This window comes from Odocoileus virginianus, chromosome 12 (assembly GCF_023699985.2).
Source record: "Odocoileus virginianus isolate 20LAN1187 ecotype Illinois chromosome 12, Ovbor_1.2, whole genome shotgun sequence".
Lineage (NCBI taxonomy): Eukaryota > Metazoa > Chordata > Mammalia > Artiodactyla > Cervidae > Odocoileus > Odocoileus virginianus.
The window spans coordinates 59511457-59534685 of NC_069685.1; the positions used below are offsets into that span (position 1 = coordinate 59511457).

General features: G+C 54.8%; 1 protein-coding gene across 4 annotated transcripts; it reads right to left on the reverse strand.

Annotated features, from left to right (window-relative positions):
- Positions 1-4547: 4547 nt before the first annotated feature.
- Positions 4548-23176, reverse strand: MVK (mevalonate kinase). 4 transcript variants are annotated; one of them, XM_020907149.2, is made up of 11 exons: positions 23067-23174; positions 21828-21919; positions 20416-20563; positions 19186-19330; positions 17840-17995; positions 14692-14795; positions 14052-14097; positions 10265-10355; positions 9790-9906; positions 6246-6399; positions 4548-5277 (listed from the first exon to the last, which is right to left on the reverse strand). In XM_020907149.2, the coding sequence occupies exons 2-11, from the start codon at positions 21903-21905 to the stop codon at positions 5126-5128; spliced, it is 1191 nt and encodes a 396-aa protein (XP_020762808.2). In that variant the 5' UTR covers positions 21906-21919; positions 23067-23174; the 3' UTR covers positions 4548-5125. The 4 variants fall into 4 exon arrangements, with proteins under 4 accessions (XP_020762808.2, XP_070331531.1, XP_070331534.1 ...); XM_070475430.1 differs by lacking the exon at positions 4548-5277 and adding an exon at positions 8745-8869 and having other exon boundaries at positions 6289-6399; positions 23067-23176; XM_070475433.1 differs by lacking the exon at positions 4548-5277 and adding an exon at positions 8745-8842 and having other exon boundaries at positions 6289-6399.
- Between the last annotated feature and the right edge of the window lie 53 nt (positions 23177-23229).

Sequence of the window (23229 nt, forward strand, 5' to 3'; positions counted from 1 at the left end):
GGCAGGTGGATTCTTTCCACTGAGCCACTGGGAAGCCCCCTTGGCATGTACAGATTTAATACCTGCGGGGTGAATGGCGTCCAGGAGCTCAGGGCCAGAATCCACCGACAGCCCTGGGCAGCCATGGGGAGGAAGGCAGCCCCATTCTCTCTGGGCAGGGAGGATGCCCAGGAGGGAGGCCAGGTGCATCCCAGGAGAGCATCCACGGCGGGGACACCTCCTCAGCCAATGCATTATGCAAATGCATCAAAATGGATGTTTTCCCTATCAGATTTAAAACATTGTGTGAGAACAGACCCAGTTAATCTCCTGTGCCAGGGGGGTTTGGCAATGCAGCCTGCCAAAGAGGCCCAGTTCCCGTCTCTCCCCGTGTGTGTGATTAGGCAGCCTCCGCCTCAGTGAGCCCACGAGGGTGGTGAGAATGCATGCGTTTGGGCCTCCCCATCCCTTCCTGCTGCTTGGAGGGAGGTGGGGGTGGCCCAGGAGATGGTGTTGGCAGGATCGTGGGTAGGGGGGTGGGGGGTCCAAAGTGTGTGGGCAGTGATGAGGGCCAAGGGGGCTGGTGGGGTGCGCTGAGCCAGCCCTTCGGAGGCAGGTGTGACAACTCATGACAGTGAAGCAGGGACCGGAGGGGGATGTGGGGAGGGTCACCTCCCAGAGAAACAGTCCACCACAGTGGCTGAGAGCAGGGCTCAGGGGTCACACAGACCTGGGTTCAATTCCCACTCTGTCGCTTGCTTGTCTCGGGACCTCAGGCGACTCACTTCCCTCTCCTGGGCCTCAGGTTACTCATCAGTGGATGAGAACCTCCCTGTCTCACCTCCCTGAGGGGATTCACAGGGAGAAGTCACCTCAAGTGCTAGGCAGGTGCTCGGGACGGCTGCTGTTGGCTACTTCAGAGCTGAGAGAGCCACGAGGAGGGGTGTAACTCGCAATGACCAGTGCAGAAGATGGGACATTCTGCAGGATGGCTGGCGAGGTAAGGCACGTAATGAAGAGAAAAGGTGTGTGTATGTGTGCAGGACTGCCGTGCTAACTTAAGAGAGAATTTAGGGCTGTAACAGTCAGATGTATGGTCCTGGACAGGATTCTGGACATTTGGGAGACGATTGGGAGGAAATGTGCCTATGCCCTGGGCGCTGGAGATGAAAACGTATTGTAAGCATATTGCTATGCCCCTCTGGCCTCGCCTTCCTCACCTAAGCTGATGACTGAGCCTGGCGCAGACTAGGTGCTAAGAGACAGTCCAGGAGTGGTACAAAGTGAGCTGGAAGGCAGGCAGCGCTGCAGAAGGGGGTGTGTGCTAGCTTCTTTTTTTAAAAACAAAAAAAGAAAAAGCTTTGGCCAGAGAACAAGAATGAAAAGGGGGACCTTGAGAGGCAAAGGGGCGGGGCCACGGCCACCTGCGACCCGCGCTGCCTAACTCGCCGGGCTGCCAGTGGCCCACAGGAGCCAGTCTCAGAGAGAAGACGATCCTCACTGACCGGAGGAACAAGGGTGCAACCGCAGCAGCTCCTCTGTCAGCAGGGATCACAGTGTCTGCTGCCTGTCTCCCAAGGCGAGACCTCTGCCAGAGCAGGGAAATTTCCTGCGAGCTTCAGGCTGTGAGGGTGGGTGTCAAGTCGGCTGCCGAGGCTGGGAGCCACTCCAGATGCTGATTTGAGAAGTTGCTGTCCTTGGGCTGGCGGACAGGGTGCGGGGCTGTGCCACTGCCTATTTCAGGAGGAAGCCAGGAGGCTGGAAAGCCAGTTGGCATTATCTTGTGCTTCCCAAACAGCAATCCTGGGGGTCTCCACCTAGGGGGTTTGAATCAGCAGGACTGGGTGCTTCTAACCAGCTCTCTGCACCATTCTGAGACTTCTGGACCCTGAGAGACACCCGTGTTTCTCAGCTCAGGACAGTTATAACAAGGTGCGGGTTCAATCCCTGGTTGGGGAAGTTCTGCGTGCCACGTGATGCAGCCAACAATTATACCAATCATAATAGTGTTTTCTGAGCGCTTACAATGTGCCAGGCACTGTGCCAAGGCTGTACGTGCGTTTTCTCTTTCAGTCCTCATGGAATTCTATAAGGTAGGCGTTACTATTATTTCCATCTTCCCCAAGGGGAGCCTGCAGCCGCAAGAGTAGAGGTCAAGTGGCGAGTGGCTGGCAGAGCCAAATGAGGGCCCAGGTAGAGGTGAGCTCTTGGCAGGTATGACTTTAGGCAACATCTAGTTCAGTGATGTCAGCCCTGGCCGCACATTAAAATCACCTGGGAACTTGTGAAAACCACTCAGGATTGAGCCCCTTCGAGATGTGTTAAATCAGAAGGTCTGGGGGTGGGGGGAGGCATTCAGAGGTGGTTTCTAGGCGCGGCTGGGAGTGAGAACAGCGAGGCTACAAATGCAAATCACCTACAAATGTGACATCAAAGACAGGTGGCCAGGAGTGGGGGCCACCAGGCCCACATGGTGGCCAGTGATGGTGGTGGCTGGGGTGAGAGGCTGCAGGCCACGGCGTGCCGGGTGGGGACTTCGGTGGGGCAAGAGTAACTGGTTGGCTTGTGCCCCAGGAGTGACACCTGGTCCCCAGGAGGAAGAGGGAGGGTCTCAAGGAGCAGATAGGTTCTGGGGCCTTGGCCTCTGGACACCCCCCTTTGCAGGCCCACCTCCCGAAGTGAGGGAATGCTGTCAACCAGCATCAGCCCTGAGAAGGCATCGTGTAGCCCTGACTGCTCATTCAAATCATGTGGGGAGCTTTCGAAAAACACCCAGGCCCAGGCCCACTCTAACCAAGTACATTAGCATCTGCAGGAAATCAGGAGCCCGAGTGTGGAAAACAGCAAGAATCACAACAAACCTGTGTCCGAGCAGAAGCACAGAGGGGCAGGAGGCCAGTATTGGAGCCAGACCGGCTGACATGGAATCCTGCTTTGGATGCTGCTTAGTTGTGTGGCCTTGGACGAGTTACTTGACCTCTCTGAGTTTCAGTTTCCCGATCTGTAAAATGGGACTAGCAATTATTCTCCAAGATTGGGGGTAGATAAAAAGAGATGACTGAGGAACAGTACTTAGGACAGTGCCCCACAGTTAAGACAGTAAGGCCCGGTATTGCTATCATTTTATGCATTATTTGTTTTGAAGGCCAGAGGCAGGCAACTGCCCGTCAGTGACGCCGGGGCCATTTTCACATGTTAAGCTGAGGCAGACGTTCTTCCCAGCACCCTGATTCCTGGCAGTGACCACAGGCAGAACCTAGAGAGACGGAACCCTGGTGTCTGGGGGAGGGGAGGGAGACTGCTCTAAGGCCGCTCTTACCCACCTCCCCTGAAGACACTGGGAAAGAAGCCAGCTGCCCCCTAGTGGCCAAGGGCAGAAGCGCAGAGCCATTTAAACCAAATCCTGCACTCTCTGCCCCAGCGCCCCCACCTTCTTGTCGACCTGGGGCTCCGAGAGCTGTAGTAATGTGCTGGCTACTAGAGGTTTTGAGTGGATTCTGACATTTCATAAAGAGCCCTTACTTGCAATATAAAGTTCCAATAGGGCCAGATGGGTGCCAGACACTGGCTACTGGCACTCAAGTCTCTTTTCCCCACCCAGTCAATTTTAGAGAGGAAGGAATATTTGACGACCAAAGCCAGTAGGTTTTGTTTCCATTTCTTAGAAAAGTCTGTGAATTAGTGTGTGCTCACGATTTGAGAAGTTAGGAAGTTTATTTTTTTATTTTTTACTTTTTCAGTTCAGTTCAGTCGCTCAGTCAAGTCCAACTCTTTGCGACCCCGTGGACTGCAGCATGCCAGGCCTCCCTGTCCACCACCAACTCCCGGAGCCTATTCAAACTCATGTCCATCACATCGGTGAAGCCATCCAACCATCTCATCCTCTGTCGTCCCCTTTTCCTCCCGCCTTCAATCTTTTCCAGTATCAGGGTCTTTTTCAATGAGTTGGTTCTTCGCATCAGGTGGCCAAAGTATTGGAGTTTCAGCATCAGTCCTTCCAGTGAATATTCAGGACTGATTTCCTTTAGGATGGACTGGTTGGATCTCCCTGCAGTTCAAGGGACTCTCAAGAGTCTTCTCCAACACCACAGTTCAAAAGCATCAATTCTTCAGCACTCAACTTTCTTTATAGTCCAGCTCTCACATCCACACATGACTACTGGAAAAAATTGCTTTGACTAGATGGAACTTGGTTGGTAAAGTACTGTCTCTGTTTTTTAACTGGAGTATAATTGCTTTACAAGGTTGTTAGTTTCTGCCATACAACAACATGAATCAACTGTAAGTATACATGAGCTAGGAAGTTCCTCCTGAGCTAGGAAATTTAAAATCCCCCTTTCTGGAAAAACAGGCTGGAGCTGTGCTGACGGGCTGAGAGTTTGATGTTCGGGCATCCATCCTGTCCACCAGGGCCATCTGAAGACACATACAACCAAGTGGCCCAAAGCCCTTTCCACTAAGAAAGTGGCTGGAGAAGGGACAGGAAAGAGGCGGCAGGTATGGGTGACGGGAGACTACCAGACCCTCCCATTTCTTTCTAGACATGGAAAGAAGTGAGTGAAGCACTGTTTACTCAAGATCTTTTTATTTCCCCTTTGCCATCTTTTCTGCAACCCCCTCGGATACAGACCAGAAGGTACTGCACATCGACCCTGCCTTTGGCCGACCCTCAGGCCAGATGGAAGGCAGAAGGCAAAGATCACCACCCAAACACCCCAGGAAGGCTTCCTGGGGGAGGTGGGACAGACAGGCAGGAGTGCAGAGGTAGAGGGAGGGAAAAGGTCCGCTGTTCTGTGAACCAGACCCCTGCATGTGGCATCCAAGCAGCTCAGCCAGGGAGTCTGTGGGTCCATGGAAATTTCCGGGAGGCCGGGAAGAGGCCCTCTTGTCTCCAACGGCCACACACACCCCACTGATGGGCTGGCTCAAGAGAATGTTGTAGAACACAGACCACGGCTTCCAGGCAGCCTGGCTCACGGTGCAGAATGAGGGGCACAGCTGGCGGGAGGGCTATCACAGAGGGGCTGGGGGCCTCCCGTCAGTATCAGGAGCTGGGCATCCACTGGCCAGCACAGAAGCCAACTTCAGCACCTAGAGGAATCTGGGAAGGGGCTTCGTGGTGGGGCTGTAGCCACGTGGGCTCCTTTCAGAGGCTGTCCAGAGCGTGCTGGACAGAGGCATCCAGGGAGGTGGCCGCGTGGACAGACACACCAGGGGCGCCAATGCTCGTTTCCCAGCAGTCAAAGCCACAGTCTCTCAGCGCCCGCTTCGCGGCCTCTATCTCCGGCCGTGGCAGATCTGCGGGCAGGAAGGGCAGCAGGTCACTCCCACCATCGGCTCCCTCAGAGAACGTTCAGCCCCGCTTGCAGCACAGGCAGGGGACTGGTGTTCCTGTTGTAATGCCGAGCCTGGCATCCTCCGCGGGAAGGTTATGGACCCCTAGTCATGTGGAACCTGGCCGTGGGGCCTCAAATGATGTCCCCTCTCTGAGCCTCATCTCCTCATCTGGGGGTGGGGCTGACAGTGAGACCTACCCAAGGGTTACGGAGAGGCTGACATGGGCTATGACAGGTGGAGGGCCTGGCCCAGTGTACCGCACACACTCCAGGAATGTTCTCCCGCCATCGTCACTGCCCCTAAGCCAGGCCCCCACAGTCAAGGTCGGCCAAAGTTAAGGCGCGGCATCTCTTTGAGACCTGGGAGTCCTACTGCGGGAAAGGGGACTGCTGTGGGCTTACAGCAAAGCAAGAGGGAGAGCAGGACGAGAAAAGGAAGGAGATGGAGAGGAAGCCAACCGAAAGCAGCGGTGACTCAACGCCCCAGCACAGGGCATGCTGCTGTAAGCCCGCTCCTCAGCCCTGCTCTTTCCCCAAAGACTAAAGAGGGTAGAGATAGGTTTCTTTTGTAGCAAGGTCAGTCCCCGTCCTGGCCACATCAGGAGGTGACAGCAGGCCAGTAGTGGTGGCGGTGATGGTAGATGGTGACAAGGCCTTGGTTATTTCTCAAGCTTGTGCTTAGCTTGGCAGGTAAAGAGATGGGAGGAACAAGCCCTGTGCCAGGCTTTCTGAATATGTTTTTCTTCCTTGAATCTGGGCAACGATTTTGCATAAACTAGATGCTATATAGACCCAGAGAGGTTAATTCCCTTGACCAAGGCCACAGAGCAGAGGTGACTGTTCACAGGCTTCTTCCTCCTCCCCCGAGAACTGCCCGCATGGAAGCTTTGTGGGCGCCCAGGCTGGCAACCCTGCCCACCCCCTGGGTACCTGGCCTGAGGAGCGTGATGCCACAGCCCCCACCGCCTGCGCCAGTGAGCTTGCTGTGCAGTCCGTGGGCCGTGGTCACCTGGCACAGCTGGTCCAGCGAGGCATGGCCCACACCGAGGGCATTCAGATGGTGCTGGTTCATGTCAATGAGCTCCTGGGGAGAAAGTTCTCTGTTCCGGCTTGGCCTGCCTGAGCTGAGGTCAGGGGCCCGCCCCTTCCATCTGACAGCCGCTGGTTTGGGACCTCAAAAGGCTTTGACTGCCCGGCACACTGTCCTTCTCCGCTGATAAAAGAGACCCTCTCCTTCCTGCAGGACTCCCAGTGGGGCTTGGATGGAGCTGGCGGTGAGCACATGTCCCAGGTCTGGCCACGGAAGGCTCTGGCCGTGGGGACTGGTCAGACAATAACAGCCTTCCCAGGGTTTACCCTGCCTCTTTCCACTGGAGCTGCTAAAACTGGCCAACCTCAGAGACACGCCGACGGAGTTATCTTCCCCGCATATGTTCTCAGAGATTACACTGAAGACAGAGAAACATTTCAGATGACGTTGTCTTTGGCCCTGGATTCAGCTATGCCTGAAGCTGTCGCCTCTGGTCTTCCCATTTAGAAGCCAATAAATTCCTTTTCTGCTAAAGCCTGGTTGAGATGGATTTTGGGCATTTGCAGAAAAAGTCTCAAGTAATATGCTATCCTGCTGCTTCCTCAGGAACCAACTTTCAGAAGAAGAATGGGTGTGTATAGTTCTAACTAGGTCATGAGTTGGGGGAATTGCTAAATGTTTGTTCAGATTTCTCTGATTATGGATAATAAAATTCCTGCTCTCCTGCAGATCAAACAAGAGGCAGGTTGATGAAATAAAAAAGCTTACGATCTCCACTAGCAAGGCATTTCCTATTTATATTTCATTTACTCCAATGGTGTCAGCAAATCCCGTCAAAATGCCAGGCACCTTGCTAGATGTTGGGGCTCTAAGAATGAACTCTAGTCCCTGCTGTTGGGAAGTTATGAACGTGGGATCTGAAGGCAGCTGAGCCTGGGTTTGAGTTCTGGCTCTGATACTTCTTGGTTGCGTGTTTTGGGATGAGGTCTTTCAGCTGAGCCTCAGTTTGTGTGCTGCGTGCTGAGTCATGTCTGACTCTTTGCGACCCCATGGATTGTAGCCCACCAGGCTCCTCTGTCCGTGGGATTCTCCAGGCAAGAATACTGGAGTGGGTTGCTATTTCCTCCTCCAGGGATCTTCCTGGGATTGAACCTGAGTTTCTTGAGTCTCCTGCATTGGCAGGTAGATTCTTTATCACTGTGCTACCTGGAAAGCCCCTGGGCTCCCCCTTGTAAAACAGGGATTCTAAGAGTATCTGCCTTGTTGCCAGGAGGATGGAATTAGGCATCTTTCCCGTGAAGTCTGGCACAAGGTAAGTGCTCGGCAAACATCAGCTGCTATTAGTGCTTTTATGCTTCATTTACTGTATCCCCATTTTTCAAAGGAGAAAACTGAGGTTCAGAGGGGAGAGTGGCTGCTGAGCTGGGAAGGGCTGAGCCGGCACCGGCAACTGGGTCTGCCTGATGTGACGCGCGCGTCTCTCGCCTCTGAGAGCACCCTTGGCCTCCCTGTCGCCACCCTCTCCTTGCCGTGTGCGGCTTCACAGCGCGCAGCTCTGCCCCAGGGTCCCGGAAGGACCTGTGTGCCAGGAGGATGCCCGTCACGGGGCTGTGTGCCGAGGCCCACCTGGTTCTGCCCAGGGCCGTCGGGCAGGGTCATGTCTGCCTCTCCCCAGTAGCCTGCCTCCCACACCCCAGCACCTGTGACAAACGAGCAGACATGCGCGATGGCCCGGTGGCAGCCCTGGGTGTCTTTCACCGGCCCTGGGGACTGGAGGGGAGGGGAAACTTCTGGGGCCTCTCTCGGTGCCTGAGCACCAGGTGTCAGGTTGCCAATGCAGGTTCCAGACACCTGTCACATTCTGATCCAAAATCTGTCAAGGATCGGATGACAGGCTGTGACACAGGAGAACAGCTCACTGGTGTGAGTGCAGAGCTGTCCGGGAGGCGAGCTGCACATTTCAGTGACTGCCGCAGCCAAAAATATACATGCTGTATAATCGACGTGCTGTTCCGAGGCATTCTCCAGGGGCTCAATGGGGTGTATTTTAGGCAGCACTCCATCATTATTAATTTCCTCCTCGGGAGGACTGTGTTCCCTTCCTTTCTACGTGAAACGAATCGAGAACCAGAGGGAAAAGGCTGGAGGGATGGAGGGAGATAGCTGGGGGAATGAGGGCAAAAGCCTGGAAATGAATTAGATGGAATCCCTGCACCGAGCCATCTTAAAAATTTGGGGGGATTCCCTGGTGGTCCAGTGGTTAGGAATTGGTGCTTTCAGTGCCCTGGACGAGGTTCAATCCCTGGTCAGGGAACTAAGATCCTACAAGCCGCGCAGTGAGACCAAAAAAAAAAAGTTGACTAAAGAATAAACGAACAAGTCACTGACTCCAAACTCACCCACTCACTAGTTGAAACATCTCAGAGAAAGTCATTCTCTTTAGGTCGTGGTGTTTATGTCTGTAACAGGGCGGCAACGTACCCACTTCACAGGTAGGCTGCTTGAGGATTAAGTGAGGAATCATCTGTGAAGAGACTTGGAGAGCACCAGCTCCCACTCATGACAGGGGCTGCAGACTCAAGTGCCTGCAGCAGGACAGGGAGGCCCCAGGCATGGGGTACAGTGGCTGTGGGCGACGATCAGGGAGTGGTGGGGAATGTGGAGAATCGGAGACCCCAGGGCCTCTCTCGAGGTGGCTCCCTGGGCACCTCTGGCTGACCCGCTGTAGCACAGCCATGTTAGCCGGGGCTGCCAGATCCTCCGGTTCTTCCACGGAAGCCAGGTGGCTTTTTAATGCCAGTTCACATTCACTGGGCCAGATGGGCCAGGTCTGGGAATAAGCCCATGCCCTCTGGCTGAGCATGGTGGCTCATCGTGCATTGTGCTCCTGTATTGCCCATGGAATCTGACTTCATTCTTAAGACACTCCAGTGAGGTCAGGATTCAGACGTGGGCCTGATGAAATCCCATGTGTGAGGTCTCAATCTCTGAGCTAGATTTAGGCAAAGGGTGGGGGCTGGAGCATTGATGAAAGATTTCAGACCATGTCTGATCCATAGCATGTGAGAGACAGCTACGGCGTGAACCTGATGTATTTAGTACTAACTAAATGTACTTAGCAAACAGAGTAGGAAAGAAGTGGCCAGGGGAGAAATCACTCCTGGAATTATGGAGGACCGTGTCCTTACACACATGACCCCAAGCCTGGCCCGCTGCACTTATTACACACTAGACACCACACTCAGGGGTGTCTGTGTCCCCTTGATTGCTCCCAATCACTTGGGAAGAGGCTTCAAGAGAAGACCCACTTGTTCACAGGTGCACACACAGGCTCCAGGCCCAGCCTCTGCGTTTTAGCTCCCGGGGATTCCAAGCGCAGACAGGCAGCCGCTGCCCGGGCCAGCGCTGCGGGTGGGGGACCCCGAGCTGCAGCTGGGCTCTTACCTCCAGCACGAGGTAGTGCTCCGGGGTGGGGGCCACTGCCATCTCCCCCAGCACCCGCTCACACTCCAGGGAGATGGCGTCTATGGAGGTCAGGAGAGGGGCCACAATCTCCGGGAACTGCAGGGAAAGGAGACGAGTGCCCGTGAGGCCTAGGGGTTGGCAGACACCTGGTGGAGGGGGAAGGTGTCCACATGGCCCCACACCCATCCTCTGAACCCGTCTCCTTCGGGCTTGGTCCCTGCCTTGCCCGGCCACCACACACCCAAGCAGAGAGGAGGTTCTCACTGCAAAGGCAGCTTGTTTAAGGATTCCTGTCCTGCCTCCTTGCTGGGCTGTGGGTGCACGGAGCCTCCCCAAGTCCCTGCCCCCCACCCCCTCCCCCCATTAACCCAGGAGGCAGAAGGAGGGCTCGGACACCCAAACGTAAGTGTTGTGGCCCCACCAGGAACACTCCTGGGAGTGGAACCAGCAGTACCTTCAGCAGCCGGCTCCTGACGTTGGCCACCAGGGCCTTGGTGCTGCGAGGCACTTTGGTGTTGATCAGCAGGATCTTCAGAGCTGGTGGCCTGTGGGGCAAAGAGGGTCCAAGGTGAGCCCAGGACAGGGCAGCTGGGCCAGGGCTGGGGGCCCTCCTGGACTCCGCCCCATCCTCACCCAGGGCAGGAAGCGGGGGCCCAGGGAGGTGAACTGGAGACAGGTCTGGGAAGCAGGGTTCCTGATGCCCAGTTGCGGGTGCCCACAGCCGCATCCCTGCTTTGGCCCCAAGGCAGACAGTTGTTTTCCCTTGGCTTGTGACTCGCTCCTCCATGCAGTCGTTTCGACCTCGAGTGAATGTGCAGACAGAGGGCCCGGCACGCGTGGAGTTAGAAGTTCAAAGGCGCCACCACCAAGGGTACAAGAAGGGGCTGAGGCTCTGTCCTGTGGGCCACCCCAGGGAGCTGGAGGGGAGGGTGCTGGAGAATCAAAAAGCCATGGGACCAGGGATGGGTCATAGATGGGGAGAGTCTGGTCCCCATGTTGTGAGCCTGTTCGTGCCCTGCCTCATTGGTGCCCAGACCTGGCAGGACCCCAGGTGTGGTCAGAGGGAGTCAGTCACACCCAGGTAGGAGAATGGATGCCCCAGGGCAGTCACGGTCAGCTGGCCCTCCAGCACCACCAGGCTGTCCTCACCTGCCCTCTGGGCTCTATAATCCCTCCTAAAACCACAGCCCCAATGGTCCTTGTGGTTGGCTGTCTTTGGAGACTTAAGCAACTGTTTCTTGTCATCTTGTCCTCCTTTCAGAGCACTGCCCCAAGGCTGGAGACAGGGGGTGGAGGACCTGAATGAGCTCTGGCCGGAGACAGCTGCAGACGGACAGGCCCCCAATACCTTTATTTGCTTTTCTTTTCACCAATTGAGGCTGGAGGCTGTAAAATCCAGCAGGGCTGGGAAAGGCTGCCAGAAACCTGCTTGATCTCACCGCCCATAAGCCCATGAAATTAATATCGATTCTCAGCCTTGGAGGCCGGCTTTTCTTTTTTTTTTTTCACTTTACAAAAGATGAACATTCTATTTGGCTTTTCTCTTCCCTTAAAAGACAAGCCGTTCCTCAAAAGGGCAGCGTTCTGGGAGGCTGCGTCTTGATCCACTTGGCAAACAATGCTTTTTTTTTTTTTTTGAGAAGCACCATGCGTGGTTTGGGGGTAAAGGGCTTCTCCTTAAGCCATGGGCAGGATTAATGTGGAGTCTGGCCTCGCAGCTTCTCAGAGAACCTGCCATCTGCTCACCGCGGCGCACTCCAGCCGGCAACGAAGGTCGGTCGCTCGCTCTGTGTCCCCATCTATCGGGGTGGGAGGAGTCTGGGTATCATGTCTTCATCTCTCTTAAATAAAGTCCTTTGCAAACGGGCCTGCTGCCAGCCCTGCCAGCCCCACAAAACTCAGGACTCCTGTGACATCCAGTGACCACCCCCTAGGGCCACATCCTCTAAGTGCTGTGTGATCTGGGCCGGGTGACATCCCCAAGCTCATCTTATCTCCCTCCTCCCTGGAGCTCACTCCACTCAGCCATCCTGGCCTCTTAGCTGCTGTTCAACACGTCAGCCCCACTCCTGCCTCAGGGCCTTTGCACATGCATCTCTGCTGCCAGGGACCTGACCCCGGCCTTGGCACTCTGCTCAAATGCCATCCAGGCAGAGGGCTCCAGTTCCCTCCTTCACGTCTCAGCCGTTACTCTCCTTCTGTGTACTGAGGCCATGGGGATGGCCTGCCGTGTCCTTACAGAGACAACTGTCCAGGGATCATCTCCTCCCACAAAGTGGGGGCTCTGTGAAGGTGGGACTTTGGGTTCCCTGCTGAGACCCCAGCACCCGGTGGTTGTTCAGAGATACTTATGGACTGGATGGATGAATTCCGTCAGGAAGGAGTAAAAAGCACTTGGCAGATACCGTTTCTGTCATGGACTCTCATGCCTAGGACTCCCATTCTATAATTGAGAAGACAGAGGTCTTCAGGAAAGTGACTCACTTAAGGGCCCACAGCAGGCAAATGGCAGAGCCAGGCTCTAACTGGACCCTGGGACCCCAGAGCACCTGCTGCTCCCTGTCCCCCTGGAACTGCACACACTTTTGGGCCTCTCCCCCGCCTCCCATGCCCGGGAGACCCTCCATTGCTCACTCTTAATCACCCCTGCAGGCCATGCACCTGCCTGGCCACATCTGCACTGGTCTTCTGAGCCCAGGGCCCAGCTCAGGGCTTAGGATACAATAGGCTCACAGGAAAGAGACCTGCCCCTGCCCCATCAAGGACTCCCCAGATCTGCAGCCCGACGGTGACCTCCCTGCTGTCAGCCCCGGCAACTTAGAGCCCCAAGAACACCTTTGTTCCAGATCGACATCACGACTGTCTCCTCTGAGACCGTGGGCGGCGGGCGGACTGGGCCCAGACCCTCAGCCTCCCACCCTCACTCCTGATCTCACCACGTGTGGGTTCAGGCCACCCGGCAGGGCCACCTACCCTTGGGGACCAGACCTCCCGTCCCCTCCCCGCCATCGCTTCCACAAGCAGCCAGAGGAAGCTGCCCCACGCTCCTGAATGGCCCTGCTCCCTCCTCCGTGTGGTGCAGGGGTTGTCACTCGGGGGACTTGCCCTCCAGGGCCCGTGTGACAACATCTGGAGCTATCTTTGGTGGCTGCACTGGAGACGGGGGAGGGGCTACAGGCCTCTAGTGGGCAGAGCCCAGGGAAGCTACTAAACATCCCATGCTGCCCAGGACCGGTCCACCTGCAAGGAATTCTCCGGCCCCAAATGTCCACAGTGCTGAGGCTAAAGGAATGCTGACCTGGAGCCTCAGAAAGGCAGGTACGGCTTCTGGAAGCTGACAGACCAGGCGAGAGAAGAAGCTACAAGTGTAGAGAGAAGGGGTGCACACGATGGCCTGCCAGGCCCGAGCCCCGAATGCAGCAGCCCGACGGGAGGCAGCAGAGGTCCGGGACCTGCCGTCTGGCTGCCAAGAAGACCGTCCTGGCTACAGAAGGTGAGAGGCCCCGGGACCCTCAGAGTGTGGCAAGGCCCCCGCAAGGCAGCAGAGTGCCCTGGGACAACCATCATCCCCCACCCCCGTTGGATGGGGGAGGGTTCAGGGGCTCAGAGGGTTCCTCTGGCTGCAGGCTCACGCCCTGACCCTGACGGTCCCACCCTGAAAGCAAATAGAACAGAGGATACTGGCGTTTAATACACACATCTGTAATTCCAGTGCCTCTGAAAGGAGGGAGGAAGGAAATCTACAACAGGCTGAAAGTTGCCAAACGTCCCTCCACTAGGCCTCCCATGAGCCTCCTGTGTGCTCCAGTCCTACTCAGACATGGTGGCATCACTATGGCAACTGCCACAGAGTCTTCTGGTGGCTCATGTGTGCATGTCTGTCTCTAACCACCCAGAACTACATCCGAGATCCATTTTTATACCAAGGGTCCTAGGGTAGGGTCAGCTGGAACACAGGAAGGAATCACTTCTTGTTCACTAAACGGATGGATGGATGAAGTGCTAACTGAAGGAGGGTCTGGGGGAACAGCCGCATTCTGGAAGCGGAATGGCCCAGCCTCGCCTGACCACCCTCTCTGATCTCTCGGCAACTTCAGAGCTGAAGTGGACAGGAAAGAGCAGGCTTCCTCGTGCCCACAGCCTGTGGGACCACGTGGGGGACCTGCTCCGGGTTCCTTCACAAAGAAATGGGGCTCCCCCTCCCCCATCAGATGCAGAAGCTGCAGCTCCCCCAGAATTACCTCTTTAAAGATGAAATCTTCCCTTGTTGGTATCGGAGCGCTCCTCCTAAAGACAAGAACAGGTGGGTCAGAGTCACAGGAAAAGCTCTGCATCTGGGCCTCCTGGGAGAGGGGCTGGATTAGGGTTGGGGAGAGTGTCACCATAACAGACTCAGCCCCGTAACGGGGCATCTCAGCTTCAAGGACCAAAGGCCCAGGAGGGCGTGGAGGTGCTCCGTGCCCAGGACCGGGGGTCCCTCCCCTCCGTCCAGGCGTCCCTGGACAGGCCGCAGGGTGATGCAGTGGAGGTGGGGCCAGAGGGCGTCCAGCTGCAGTGAACAGGTGTCCTCAGAGGGGAGCCCGACTCGTGTGGTCTGCAGCCCCCATGGCAGTGGTTCCGCGGCTGCGCCCTCTGGATCCCCGGGGGCAGTGATCTCGCTGAAACCACGGCTTCCCAGGCCCTGGCCCACCCCCGGAGATTTGGATCGGGAAGGCGGGAAACCCTGAAGTTCCTGTCCCCCTCCATCAGGAAAATGCTATCCTCCGCAGAACGCACTGACTGTATGTTCATCCCAAACCACGGAGCCTGGGCGGCTACGCCTGTCACAGGAATTTCTAAAAAGAACAAAAACTGAGAACGCAGGCCCAAGGCAGCACCTACCCCAGGTGCTGACGGCGTTGTCCACTCCGGACGGGTTCCCGTGAATCACCCTCTCCCCTTGGAAGGCCCACTTGTTAATTAACTCCAAGTTCTGCTCGGTCCACCTGAAGGAGACACAGAGATTCGTCCCTACTGTCCTTGGTGGGGGATGGGGAGCTGGAGGTCACTGAGGGTAGCAGAGGGCCGGGGTCACAGGGGCTTGCTGGAGACCAAAAGGCGAAGGGGTCTGGGCCCCAAACTCAGAAAGAAGACAGATAAACAGCTCCGAACCTCTCTGGCTAAAGAGCAGGCCCTGAAGAGCACTCCTGCCCGATGCAGCGGACAGACTTGAGGCTTGGAGTTCACGGGGCTCTGCTTTGCCTCTCGTGAGCTGAAAGACTCTGGGCCCCTTGCCGGCCCTCTCTGAGCTCCTCTCTACCCCTCTGGAGGAACGCAACTCCTGCCTCCTGAGCGTGTGGGCCCGTTGGCCCCAGCCCTCTCTGGATTCCTCCCCAGAAGGGGTGTGGACTCACCGTGACAGCGCGAGTATCACTGGAAAATCTGCGAGGCCCACATGCGGCCATGCGCTCAGCCCACCGTCCCGCCCTCTTCAGCTCTCGTGTCCCTTCTGTGCAGTCCCTGCCCTGAGACCCACAGAAGCTGCTGGGGCCGTGCAGCTGAGCTGTGGACTAAGCAGGGAGCTGGGCTGAACCCCATTCTGCCGCCAACTCACTGGGCGTCGCTGAGCAGCCGCGTCACCTCTGACCCTCAGTTTCCTCCTTCGGGAAACAGGGATAAAGGTGTCAAATCACAGAGGACATCATGGGATGGAAAAGCACACTGGTGCTCTGCAAAACACCCAGGGGACAGTGTGTATTCCACCTGGGGTCTCTGTCCTGGAGTCACTCCAAGCCCGGTCCACCCACTCCTTCGCTGTGGAGCCTTGGGCAAGTCATTCACCCTCTCTGAGGCTCTTTCCTCAAGGGTCAGATGAGGATTTTATGGACCTGAGACTCACCCAGTGGTTGTGAAGCTATGTTTAATAGTCAACACTGCTCAGAGCTACTGATTACCCAGGGCCAAGCACTGTGCTACAGGCTTCCCCTAATGCACCATGTGTAATCCTCACAATAACCTCTCAGGGAAGGTACAGTCACCACCCTCTTTCTTACAGAAGAGGACGCTGAGGCTCCGACGGGTGAAACAGCATCCCCAAGACCACGGTGCCACTCATGGTGACGTCGGAACCACATCCGCTCATCAGAGCCCAAGCTTATAACTACTGACCTTTGGGGTGCTGACGAGACTCGCTCACTTGTTCAATATACACTGAGCATCTACTATGTGCCTGTGACTAAGCGCACACAGACGTGGTCCCTGACTACTTGCAGCCTTGGAGTCTAATGCAGAATGGATGTCAGGAAGTCACCGGTATTTAACTATAGCCTCCGAGAAGTGCAATGTCACTGGACAGAGTGCACCCCATTCTGAAAGGGATGGGGAGGCCTAAGGGACAAGGGGTGAGGGTCAGGGAGGCAAGATGTGGGGGCAGAGCTGTGTAGACTGTGCCATGCCTGGGACTGGACAAGAGCTGGCCCTTTCCAGGACCACAGATGAGCTGGGAGCGAGGTGGGGAAGGGGCACCTGAATGCAGCCTAGGGTCCGGTCCATTCAGCAAACTGATTCTTTCTTCTGATTGGAAGACGCTGGGGGCAGGGAGGGTGGGGGCCAGGTCTGGTCTCCCTACCGGTTCTGAGAAGCAGTGATGGGTCTTCAGGGGAGGTGGGGGAACTAGGTGCAAAGAAGCAGGACAGGAAAGACCACACGCACACTTGGACACCCATCGGCGTGCACATGCACACACACACCCGCAATCACCCTTATCTTTTGAAAGGCAGAGCCGGTCTGTGGGTCCGTGGGCAGATGTCTATTTGGGGGACCCAGGCCACCTGGCCTCCACTGCTCTGCTCTAGAATCAGCGATCAGCATGAGGTACTGAGCGGCGGTCCTGTCGCCTCTGTCCTGTGTCACCAACTTACCCTGGAATCAGCACGTGTCAAGGCTGGAAGCTCCCCCACCCCCACCCAAGAATTCATCAGGTGCAGCCACTCCTTCTCAGATGAAGAAACAGAGCCCCAGAGAGAAGTGAGTTCACAGGCAAATGTGACTGCGATTCCGGAAAAATGGCCCCCCCGCAGCTGCAATCGCTCATTACCTGTCAGATGCCTGCCAAGGCCATCTCCACCGGCCCCCACCCCCCTGGTATGTGAGCCCTTCAGAGCAGCCCTGGAGAATTCAGACTGGGAATCCTATCAACAGCCTTGGACCCACTGTGGCCACAGGGACCAAACTGAGCTTTGGACCTTGGCAAGCAGCACACCCTCCCCGACACAGCACAGCTGGGCCCACATGGCTGCTACTGGAAGCTCCCCAGCAAGAGGGCTCCCAGAGCCATGAGGGCCCAGGACAAGCCTTGGCAAGAAGCTGCCAGGCTGGATGCTGCGGCCTCATTCCTGACTCCCAGGACAAACTGCATTATCTGTGCTCGGACCGGTTTCTCAAGTTTCCCCAACTAAGAGAAACGGCCCACCGCAGCCCTGTCTGGACAAGCCTCGGTGACCCAGTGAGAACCGCAGAGGAGGTGCTACGACCTTGTGGGCCTGAAGATCAACAGGAGGGGAGACACCCTGACCGGACCGACGCTCCTTCTGTGTGTCCTTCTCAGCACGCTACTCTGTCTGTCATAACCATTTGGTATGACCTGGCAATGCCCCCTGGGTGTTGGTAGCACCGTTTACAGAAAATGACACTGAGTGAGGCTCCCTGTGGGGGGAGTGGGCTGGTCAGGGTCCCACAGTGAGCTGGTGACAAGGGTGATGGCTCATCTGATCCACTGCCCTCTACATCTGGGCTCAGGTTCTTTCTAAAAAACCACAGCATGGGAACCTAAAGGAGGCAAGGTCGGAATGAGGTGGTGGCGGGGAGGGGGTGGTGGCAAAGAGCTCAAGTTCTTGATTCAGACCACCAGGTCCAGATCCCACTCCACCATCAGAAGCTGTGTGGCTGCCCTGCGCCTCAGCATGCCCAGCTGTAAGGGGCCCACAGGACAGATCTGACCTTGGAGAGCGGTGCCCAGGAGGGACAAGGAGCAGGGGGACGGCCTGATTACCTGCTGGCAGCCTCCCCATCCTTCAGCGGGTTTGGGATCTCCTCGCACGCGGTCAGGAGGGCGGCTGCCAAACACACGGAGTAGGCGGCACTGGAGCCCAGGCCGGCCCCGGTGGGCAGCTCCGACCACACAGTGATGTCCAGACTGGGCAGGGCTCTGAAACACACCGGGCGGCAGCGCTCTGACTCTCCACACGACCCCTTGGAGGGAGGTGCTGTCACCACCCCCATTTTACAGATGAGGAAACTGAGGCTTGGGAAGGCTAAGAACCTCATTCAAGCTAGAAAGTGACCCGGGGTTTGAACCAACACTGTCTGACCCTCAGCCGCACGCAGCCCGTTCCCTGTATCATCCCGTGACACAACCTCAACAGGAATGTCCCTTTCTAGGAGCTGGCTTCCCCATGGGCAGACAACCCAGATCTTATCATAACACAGGCTTCACTCTGCTAATCACAGAGATCCCATGGAGCCTGTGGAACATGGAACAAGCGTGTCTCCCTGGCCATGGCACAGAGAAGCTACCCAGCAGATCCGAGAATGGACTCTGGCTTTGGTTCAACTGAACTGAAAGGCCAGAGGCACTGTGAGTTAAAAAGGCAGGTGTTGTGGGGAGGGAGGTGGGAGGGGGGTTCAGGATGGGGAACACATGTAAATCCATGGCTGATTCATATCACTGTATGGCAAAAACCACTACAATATTGTAAAGTAATTAGCCTCCAGCTAATATAAATAAGTGTGGAAAAAAAAAAGATCAAATGAGGAAAAAAAAGGCAGGTGTTGAACTGAAGAGAATGGAATTGATTTCCCCTCTCTCAGCACTTACTAACTAGCTATGTGGCCCAGAAAGTCTCTAACTATCTGGGTCCCAATTTCTCCCTGTGCAAAATGGAGAGGGTGTCCTTCTCGTGAGGTTGCTGTGAATATTGAAAGCAGAACATATATATATATACACACACACATATATAGAGTCTAGCAAGGTGGGCATCCCTTGTAACTCAGTCAGTAAAGAATCTGCCTACAATGTAGGAGATCTGGGTTCGATTCCTGGGTCAGGAAGATCCCCTGGAGAAGGAAATGGCAACCCACTCCAGTATTCTTGCCTGGAGAATCCCATGCACAGAGGAGCCTGGCAGGCTACAGTCCACGGGGTCACAAGAGTCGGACACAACTAAGTGACTAAACCACCAACTAAACAACCACCAGTATGGTGCCTGGAACGCAGCAAGGACAGCTGATGGGTATTCAGAGCCTGAAAGGCAGCCCATGTGTTGTCTAGCGGCCAAAACTTGGGCTCAATCTCAGGGGCGGCTGTACCTGGGCTCCCTGCCCCAACGGCGCACATACCTCTGACCCCGGCAGATAGACAGGTACAAATAGAGGAAAGCCAGCACGGCCAGGCGCTCGGGGTCCACGCAGTCCTCGGGGAAGCCCGCCACCTCCTTCAGCTTCTCCACGTGCTCCGGGGTGAGCACCGCACCGTCACCGTGCCCTGTCACACAGGCAGCCAAGTGTACTCGGGGGGATGAGGAGGCCTCGGTGCTTTTATAGACACCAGAACACAAAGCAACTGAGCCACTCCAGGCATCAGAATCTGGACAGACGTGGACTCAGGGTCCGAGCACCACACCTGAGGCTGTAGGTGGACTCCAGGCTTGTGAGGCAGGCAAGCCTGGGTTTGGGTGGGTCCTGACTGTGCCAAAGACTGGTTTTTTGACCTTGAGTAGGGGACTTAATCTGTCTGCACCTCAGTTTCCCTGAGGGGTAAACAGAGGTAACAGGGTTATCTTCTCCCAGGATTGTTGTAGAGATAATAAAAAAGGTACAGAAAACCCTTAGCACAGCTCCTGGCATGTAGTAAGGGCTTAATTGCTAGTAGTTTTCAAACACACATGCATATACACGTGTACACACACACACATATCACTCAGAGGCCTGGGTTTGACCTCCATGGTACAATATCAAAACTAAAGGCCACGAGGCTTCCCTGGTGGTCCAATGGCTAAGATTCCAGGGTCCCAGGGCAGGCAGCCCAGATTCGATCCTTGGTCAGGGAACTAGATCCCACAGGCTGCAAGTAAGAGTTCACGTGTCACAACTAAATGACCCTGCATACGGCAATTAGATATCCTGTGTGCTGCAACTAAGAACCCAGCGCAGCCAAATAAGTATATAGATATATTTTTAAAAGATTGCCCAGTAACTTAAAAATTGCTACAAAATATTAAAAACACAGACACACAAATTAAAGGCCATATTACTTCCCCAATAGTGCCCTTTCCCAAAACATAATCAGTGAAAACAGGACACTCACATAAAGCAAATATGAAAAGTGGAGATTTGCTTGGGCGGAAGGGAAAGGTCGGCGTGTGGAGAAGGCTTTTAAATTCTAAATAAATTAATATATTAATAAATAAGTGAAACTATTCTTACGGGGGACAAGAGAGAAAACACCCCCAGAGTGACTTGCCTTGGGTCCCTCGGGGACAGCCTGGGATGACGGCCCAGCCGTCCTCCTTCTCCTTCTCTTCAGGGCCCAGGCTCTTGCCGAACCTGGTTCCTGCGCCCTGCACTTACCCAGAAAGCTGGTGTCCAGCAGCTGAAGGCTGGCCACATCCCAGGCCCTCCTAACGCCAATGTTTGGTAAGCTGAGGCCCACTTTCCCATTGCTGTGGGTCTGAAGCCGGAGGAATGTTCTCAAGTTCAAGGCCACTGCTAGTGCAACCTACAGAACAAAGGGCATGATACCAGCAGTTATCCCAGGGGTCGCTGGCAACATGCATGGCTTCTGACTTAGATACTAGCACATGGGCCACTCTGAACTATGCCCTTGGCAGACACTTCTCATCAACCTTGGCACCTTCTTCACAGGCACAACCGCTACCAATCAGGAGTTAATACCTACATGTCTTTTCCTTTCCCACGTAAAACTTCAGAATTTCTCAACACCATGGGATGGCTTCCCTGATCACTGTGTTTTCAAAGATTAATATAAGAACGTGAAAAATGAGAGCATGGAGGAGCGGAGAAAGCATGGCTTTAGTTTCAAGCAGATAGGGTCACTTCTAGCTCTGCCGAGGTGTGTGGGACCTTGAACAAGTTGCCAACACTCTAAGCCTCAACTTCCACAACTGTAAAATAGGACAATGAAAGTTTAACCTCTGAGGACAGTTGTAAGAGTTAAATGAGATATTCATGTCTCAGACTCCTCTGCAGGATCCTATTCATTCTCCCCAGAGTTTAGTCCTTAAACTTCATCTCTTCTCCACTGAAGCTCACTTCCTAAGCAACTTCATTCTGCCCATGTGGCTTTCCATGTCATTTTCTTGCTGTCTTACTGGGTGGGCCAGAGAAGTCCTTCAGAGAGCCTTACACCTACCTTTTCTTTGCCCAGCTGGGAAGAAACTGACCTCTCTGATCTCCCAGGCTACACCTTAAGACTTTCTTTCAGCTTCTTTTAAGATTAGCATCAGGGGACTTCCTGCTGGTCCAGTGGCTAAGACGCCATGCCCCCAATGCAGGGGGTCTGGGTTTGATTTCCTGGTCAGGAAACTAGATCCCACATGCCGCAACTGCGACCCAGCACAGTCAAATAAATAAATAAATATTTTTAAAAATATATTAGCATCAGGGGACTTCCCTGGTGGTCCAGTGGTTAAGAATCCGCCTGCCAATGCAGGAGACACAGGTTTGATCCCTGGTCCAGGAAGATCTCACATGCCGTGGAGCAACAAAGCCTGTGCTCCAGGCCCCTGAAAGCTGCAACTACTGAGCCCACAAACCACGACTACTGAAGCCAACTTGTCTACCGCCTGTGCTCCACAATAAAAGAAGCCACCGCAATGAGAAGCCTGCACTTGCTGCAACTAAAGACAGCCCTCACGCAGCAACAAAGACCCAGAGCAGCCAAAAATAAATTTAAGAAAGAGAAAAGATTAGTGTCCAGGAGCAGCAGTTCCCAACCCTCAAAGGCTCAGGGGGCCTTGTACCTTGCCATGGACCACGGCATGCTCTCCATGCAGAATGACTTTCCCTGGAGCGGACACCAGCAGGACTTCTGACGACATGGCTCCTGGAAGTCCTGAAAAGGAAAGACAGAGAGAGGATGGAAGGTCCCCAGACCTCAGAGAATGCCTAATTCAAGCACCCCATGATAACAAAAAAGGCAGCTACATTCAACACTTGCTATGTGCCGCCAAAGCAGTACAGAGCAGCAATCAGCCTAACATACCAAAAAATCTGGGTTCGAACCCACTGCTCCCCAGTGATGTCATCTTAGCTAGCCACATAGCCGTCAAATAGCCACGAACCTTAAAAGTTACACAGGGACAGTAACTATTTACCTCAATGGGCTTTGAGAAAGTTAAAGTAAATAACACAAGCAAAACACTTAGCAGTGTCTGGCACACCACAGTCAGTTAACTGATAGCTCTTTATTACTGACTCTGTTTTTGGTACCAGCTTTTATTATTACTACTATTAAAAGCAGAAATTTAAATGAAATCATGGACTGGAAACAAATTTTTTCTTGGGCATTTTCAGGCTGTTTCTAACGCTTGGCAATTAGAAACAAGCTGCCGAAAAACAGCTGTTACACCTCCTCACCACCACCCCCTTTTTTTGCACACTTAAGTCAGGATCTCTGCAAGACAGAGTCCTAAAAAGTGACTTGCTGGGTGTGCGTGTGCACATTTTAGATTTTTATAAATAATGCAAAGCTACCTCATGGCTCAGGCGTTAAGGAATGCGCCTGAATGCAAGAGACCTGGGTTCGATCCCTGGGTCAGGAAGATCCCCCAGAGAACGGACTGGCTACCCACTCCAGTATTCTTCCCTGGAGAATCCCATGGATAGAGGAGCCTGGCAGGCTACAGTCCATGGGGTCGCAAAGGGTCGGACAAGATTGAGCGACTTAAAAAACAGAAAAGAAAAAAAAAACTATCTATTTAAGGCTTTACTTCAATAGCGTGAGACCTGAACCGAGCTATGAGCTAAGTGCTATTGTGACCTCAGTTCCTCAGGGCAGAGAAACTCAGGCTCGGAGTGAGGAGACCTACTGCTTGTCCGAGATTCAAAATCCTGTCAGTTTCCAGGTCGCCGGCTCCCGAGGACGGATTCTCAGAGCTGAGGAGACTGAGCCTGAGAGGCCGGGAGCCCAGTCCGGGGTCGTTCTGGGTCTCGGCCTCGAACTTCGCGCCACCCCGCCTCGCAACCCCAACCTCTCTCACCTGTCGCCTCAGGTGCTCTGCTCCCAAAGCCGAGAAGCGCCAGGACTCCATACCCGAGCTCGCGGGTAAGGAGGAGAGGCGGCTTCTTCCTTCCGCCAAGCCAATCAGAGCGCGCGAGCCGAGAGTTCCCTTTACCAATTGGCTTGAGCATTGGCCAATAGCT